The sequence below is a fragment of the Polistes fuscatus genome, unplaced genomic scaffold (assembly GCF_010416935.1).
Source record: "Polistes fuscatus isolate 324 unplaced genomic scaffold, CU_Pfus_HIC Scaffold6, whole genome shotgun sequence".
Lineage (NCBI taxonomy): Eukaryota > Metazoa > Arthropoda > Insecta > Hymenoptera > Vespidae > Polistes > Polistes fuscatus.
The window spans coordinates 11,680,786-11,687,690 of NW_025113140.1; the positions used below are offsets into that span (position 1 = coordinate 11,680,786).

General features: G+C 28.7%; 1 protein-coding gene across 1 annotated transcript; it reads right to left on the reverse strand.

Moving 5' to 3' along the window:
* Positions 1 to 3,718: 3,718 nt before the first annotated feature.
* LOC122523332 (caspase-like) lies at positions 3,719 to 5,133 on the reverse strand. The gene is made up of 4 exons (XM_043645007.1): positions 5,096 to 5,133; positions 4,781 to 5,007; positions 4,075 to 4,440; positions 3,719 to 3,987 (listed from the first exon to the last, which is right to left on the reverse strand). The coding sequence occupies exons 1-4, from the start codon at positions 5,131 to 5,133 to the stop codon at positions 3,719 to 3,721; spliced, it is 900 nt and encodes a 299-aa protein (XP_043500942.1).
* Between the last annotated feature and the right edge of the window lie 1,772 nt (positions 5,134 to 6,905).

The window sequence follows — 6,905 nt, forward strand, 5'->3', positions numbered from 1 at the left end:
TTTATTTGTAACATTTTTTTTCGATTAGAAACAATTAAAAATCATTTAAAATTTTTGCAAAATTCGTGATTTATTTCTTAGAATTATTTACGGGAAAAAACTTATCTGATATTTTTGATATATTTTATTATCAGTTGATTAAATCACTAAATGAAAAAGTATTCATCTTATGATTTATTTTCTATTAAAATTATTTGTATTATCAAATAAATCATAAAATCAATGTTATTAATTTTTTTTATTTAATACACTCTCATAATTATTGGCACATATCCGTATGCGTGTGCACATATTGACTTATTTTATAATTTACTACAACAACGAACTATAATATATCATGTTTTCAAGTTAGGAAAGAATTTGGTACGAAGAGCAAACCGTGTGTAACAAATATTTTCCCTCTTTTACCTTTTTACTCTTTTTTTCTTTTGAATTTTAGGATTCAAAGCGGATTTTCGAACATAACGGATGACGTACTTGCAGTCCGACGATACAAAGCCGTGCCATTATAACTCGCTATTATTCTCGTCCTTTTAAATTCTTCGCTTTATATATATTCCACCTATTTTTTGTTCATTTTGTGCGTACCTTTGGGACATTTGAATGATAGAGAGAATAAACGAACACAGGATAAGAAATGATTGGTTCATATACATGTGAGAAAGTATTTGTGTATAGTATGCTATAGACGAAAAGTTTGAGTACACCTATTGCATTTGCACACATTACACATATATTTATGTATAAGTTATAAATTTAACTTTTTAAACAGTCCTTCCGTCTTGCAAGTGCTTTATATGACTTCACTATTAACAAAATTTATCAAATCTTATTAATTATAAGTAATAAACTTTCGCACCATCAAGTACTGTTTATGACATCATATTGCAATACTTTAGGAATACTTATAGGACGTTCTAAAGAATAGTTAGAACTATTTGTAAACGAGAATATTGCAAAAATTCGTTTTACGAGTGCCAAAATTGCGTAAAAGAGTTGTACAGAAAAAAGGTGGTTACTTTGACGATAGAGACGTTTAATCATGTTTAATAATAATTTATCAACTGTTTCTATCATAATAAGTTTCTCTAATTAATTTTTTATAAATATATACAAATAAAATTTGGGAGAATCATAATTCCTAATAATTTTTAAGATATTTCATATATTAGAACATGTATCGAAATTTTTGCTTGGTAATGTATTGTATACATTGTTTATAAGTACTGGTAAAAATAACGAGAAAGTGAAAATAAATATTTTTCTCAATTGTCTGATAATGCATTGATATTAATCGTAAATCGTTATTTTTATTTGATACAATATTAGAAATAAGAAATGTAATCAGCAACATATCACAAAGACGTATTGTCTAGAAATGGATTATTTATCTTATCTGGATAAGTTATCATTCAATGTCGTATCCAGTTTATTTCGTTTATTGCTTATCGATACCGGCAATCGTAAAAAGGTTCGTTATAGATTTCGCGTATACAAGATGTTAAACAAGAGTTTTCAGAACTTACGTAAGGAAACGTATAGTTCTCATTAAATTGAGCTTCAAAATATCTAATCGACGTGGTTTAAAAAATAAATTTTGATTAAGTTACAACTTCATATAATAAGTGTTTCCATTGTTATCGACTTGATTGCTTTAATTTATTATATGTTTTTTTTTATAAATTTTCTAACATAAGTATTATCAGGAATTATTCTAACGTAAAATACTTTTACTTTGTATTTTGAGTAAGATAAAATATAATAAAATATAAAAATGAGAAATCATTGGTGACTTTTTATAAATGGATAGAAGATTATTTTTTCAAACCGTGTTCCATAGAAATTTGTAGTTTATTCGAATAGATGATTAATTATATAGTTTATCATTATTTGGTAGTCAATTAATTGCTGTCGTATTTGCAAGATTTTATTTGCGAACTTAAAATTCATAGTTTATATTTCTATGAATAAATTCCAGGAGTGTTTTATGTAATCGCCATCGCGGAAAGTGTTTGTTTGCTATAACTTTTGATAGAAATGGTATTTGTCAATTTTCTTTGAAGTTCTGTACATGACATTTCATAAACGTATACGTGTTCTCTGTTTTGGTAAAAACTTTTTGCGCCCATAGTTACAACATTTATAAAAACGAATCTCACAAAGTTTTGATACACAATTTATCTGCTCTATCCAATAAAAATAACTGTCTGAAATAGTCGACTAATTATTGAAAAATTTACAAAATAATGTTTGTTTAATTATACAAATTTTAATGTTGATTATTCATTAAACGACTGAATGGATTTAATCTAAATTTGACGAAAAAAATAGTGTAAAGATACTTTTTCATTTCGAATAAATTATTTTGATCACCTTGAAATTTTATCATAAATTTTTTAATATTAAAATGAAGTATATTGGTGGTCGTATTTAATGCATAGAAACAAGTGTAAAAGCAGACCGATCTCTTTGAAGATGCGAAAATGTGAAGTTTTTTCACTGGTGTCCAGAAAGCGTAGTTCTTTTGCCTGACCGTATGCCGGAGGCTGCTTTATATATATATATAGTATAGGTGTAGGTATGTATGCATACATGTACGTAAAGTGTACTATCAGATGGATACAATCAATGGGTCGCATATATAAAAATAGAAACGCGAATGGAAACATTTTTCCCGTGATAGCCACGCAAAAGAATGGGCCGAACAAAAAGAAAAGATAAAAAATGGAAATAAAAAAAAAATAAAAAATAGAAAGATAAAACGGAAAATAAAAAATAAAGAAAGAAAACAAAAAATGAACGGACAACGATAATCAATCGAAAAATGATTTTGAACGGTGAAACGTAACGGTGTGTACCATGCTATAAATCTTCGAACCTACCGATTAAACAGATACGCTGACCGTCCGTACTAAAACACAAATACCCAACTATTTTCGGGAACGTGAAAATGTAGAATATATTGACGTTTTAGATATAAAGAACATATCTATAGGATATCCTATTTTAATCCATTCAAGCGAATATTATCGCAATTGGTAGTAAAGAGAGTTAGTTAGATCAATTTTAAAGAAAAAAAATTTCAATATAATATAATTAGCAGTTATTTAGGTTATAAAAAATCAAAAAAGATACGATTATAATTGAAGATTTATTAAATATTAATTATTTTATTTCATATTACATTTGTTGCTTGTGAACATATAATTATCGTATATACAATCTATATAAAATATTATACATTTAATATGATCAAATGAATAAGCTCGAATTTATCCAACAGAAACACTTTTAATTAATATGTTGCTATTTGTTTCAGTTTATTTTTACAACGTAAAATAATAAGTTTAGAGTATAGTTAGAATAATGAACAGAACAGAGAGAGAAAGATTAGAGTACGAAAGAAGCAAGTCCTGTTATAGCACTGAAAGATTTTATTAAGAATAGTCTTTTCTAAATTAAACGAAGGAAAACCTTACTTTCGTGTGTTCGCTTATAACTTAAGACTCCGCTATTATGAAATGGTCAACTATTGTGTAGTTTGTAGTAACTACGAGAATGTTTTTTTTTATCTTTCAGGGGAACTTCTTGAATTATATAAATAATTCATTTTTGGCTTTTATTGCTTAGTCTCAAATTATTAGCGCTCAAAAGTATTGATCAATAAATGTTAAAATGGATGTAATACCACCTAATCTGTTTTATTATTTTCCATAGATTATTTTAATTCAAAATCCTCAGATACTTCTTTAGCTTGTTCAGGGAAAAAATACAATTGCTTAGTTAATGTACTTACAATACACGGTACTTGCTTTTTTTTATGATATTTTGGTTTCTCTGGGTTACAAGACAAGTAATTTAGAGCGACACGTTGGGAGACGAAAGTTAGTAAAGTTAATAGATCGTAATTTTTTCCATATATTTCAAATATCGAGCAAATTTCTTGAATGAACCATGATCCACATCCATTTTTAAACGAAATGTAATCTAAATAATAAAATATTCGATTTATTTTTTAAGATTATTAATAATTATGATAATAATTATAATATACAAGCTATTACAATATACAACCTGGTGCAGATGAGTATCCAATCAAGAAATCTCGTTCATCAGGTGTACGAAGTGCTTCAAGTTCTATTGCACTTAATTTGTGAACACTTGCATCCGGTAAACTGTTCTTTGATGATAATTGTTGTTTAAATTGTGTATTTTCCTGATACTGTAACTTAGTACCAGAATCAACATCATCACCACGGCAAGCTTGTACAAAGAATAGTTTAGGTTTCCCTCTTAGAGAAGGACAATTATTTTCTGAAAATGAATTCCAGAGATCGATGATGTTATATGGCTGGTCGTATGCACAAAGTAGGCCTGAATGACCATGGGTCAATACAACAATTAGAAGACAATCTTTATCGGATAGATCCATTTGTGAGACTATAAAAATAAATGATTTAATCTAATTAAGAATAGTAGAGGATATTTCATCGGCATAAAAAATGAGGTTCCATTTATGAGATTCAATATATAGGAAAACAATTCATCACTTAATTTGTACGAAATTTTTGCTTCCACATTTTATAGAAATATTTCAGAATGATTCATAATTATTTTTATCGATAAAACGTACAGTCAAGTTAGATATTTTACTCGTTGTGTAAATACGAGATTTTGAAAAATGACATGTGTAGTGATCAAATAAAAATATTTCTAAATAAAATTTTTTATTTGATGGATTAAGTAAGTAAATTATTACCTTCATTTAATTTATTCAATATTTTGTTCTTTGTTTGATCTTTATAAATCTTTACCTCAAAGTTTAACGTTTTTAGTATAGATTCTAATCTAACGCAATCTGCTTTGACTCCAACTCGCTTTTCCTCGTTATTTGCATAGAACTTTTCATGACAGAATATGACAGCAAAGCTATGTGTTTTACCCCTCATTGGATACCTTTGTTTTACATCAATTTCATTGTTTAAAGATTTCGTTGCTGCAGTATCGCTAATAATAAATAGTAAAGCTTTGTTTAATACAATGAAAATGATTTTGTGATTTTTTCAAACCTAGAAATGATTAAACTTAATCTCACCAATGATCTGTAGATGGACTAGTCGAAGCCTTGTCCATTTTTCTTTCAGCAGGTGCAGAAAGGGAAAGACGGATAAAGGAAATGGAAAAGAACGAGTTACCCTTATAGTATCTAAGTGGCAACTAGCCTCATGATAACTCTCCGTACTTTATAATATAGTTACACAATTCTACGTTAAAGCTGTTAATCGCTGGAAACGCTTTATCTATTTTCTCCGATCGTCACCGATTAGATCCGATTATCTCCGATTGTTTTAATCTTTTTCGTACGCTTAAACATTAAGATTTTGTACATTATAAAAAACATTGTTTTTTTTTTCGAAAAATTATGAAATGTTATCTTTTATGGATAAATTAACGAATTCTTGAAGAATATAGATTTATATGATTGATTTATTTCATAAATAGGAAAGTAAAAAAGTACGAAGATTGTGATTAGCACTTTCTTTTGTGATAACATCAATATGGACATCAAGTTGATGTCAAGTTCGTGTCGATATAGTCATTTTTCGATTGAATAATCGTAGAATTAACAAGAAATTCATATGAAAGATTTTGTATTTAGACACTTCTAATTTCCAGTATGAATCTCTTCTTTAACTTAAATTTTTATTTTCATATTTATATCCTAAACATTTCATTTACATCGATTTATTGGATTCAAGGTTGCCATTAGTTACATTTTTTTACTGTATATTATAATTACGTTAAAATTGATACTGCAAAAAGGTGGCGGAGGCAGATTTGAATACTTTCATAAAACCTGCAGACCTGAAAGAGTTAAGATCTAAGTTGGCTGTGAAACAAAATGCAACGGATTATTATCGTGGTCTTTAGGAAGTTTGTGATAAGAGTAAAGTGTCGTATCAGACGGTATCGAGAATGGATCAGTGCGTTTCGCGTGAAGTACTATCTGACAAAAGATAATCTTTGTACAGTTCTCTGGTTCACATTTAAAATGAAAAAGTATAGTTAGCGTGAGACCTACTTTTAACAGTCCCTCGATGGACTGTTCACGACAGTCGTCATTTTATTTTCGTAAACGTATATAAAAATATATTTACTTTAGAATACTGTGTGTGTGTACACGACAATATCTTCACGTTGAACACAGTTCTTCATAAGAATGTTTTTTCTTTTTTTTTTTACTATAGTTTTACATCGTCGTTTGTGTACTGAATAATATTTTTCACAGTAGTCTTTATCCTTCCAATACTTTATTTGTAATCTCTGTAATGAAAACAAAATCATAGAAAAGAAAGGGTAAAAAACAAATAGAAAAGAAGAAAGGTGGATATGAATATAGATAAAAATTAAATGGAAGATTTGGAATATGTAAGTTTGGATTATAAAGAGAGAGAGTGAAAGAGAAAGAGAGAAAGAGAGAAAGAGAGAGAGAGAGAGAGAGAAAGAGAAAAAAGCGTGGATCTCGAAATGGATGCACAGTAATGTCGTCCTTATATCGCATGCATAATGTAGAGAGACACACGCAAAAATGCTCGCGCTTAGAGAAGACGATGCGGTGTGTCTTTGGCACGACAACGCGGTCAACATTTTTTCGGGCGGACGTACCAGAGCGATGAAATTAAAACGAAAACGGAAATACACGTAAAACGCGTAGCCGGTGAGATGTTCGCTTGTTCGTGTTCTTTCTCAGTCGAGCACGCTTGCAAGCTCACTACTGGAAAACTCCTGGACTGGTGGGAGTTGTTATATCTTAAGATACTTATTTGTCTCTCTTTTTGTTTTTTAAATTTTCTTTCATCCAATAGAAATGATTAGAAATTTTATAATAGGCTTAGATATATGTA

Coding starts and splice junctions, on each gene's coding strand:
- LOC122523332 (XM_043645007.1), bottom strand. CDS start 5,133: ATGGACAAGGCTTCGACTAGTCCATCTACAGATCATTG. Junction 5,008..5,095: donor AGTCCATCTACAGATCATTG/GTGAGATTAAGT, acceptor ATTTATTATTAG/CGATACTGCAGCAACGAAAT. Junction 4,441..4,780: donor AGATCAAACAAAGAACAAAA/TATTGAATAAAT, acceptor TTATTTTTATAG/TCTCACAAATGGATCTATCC.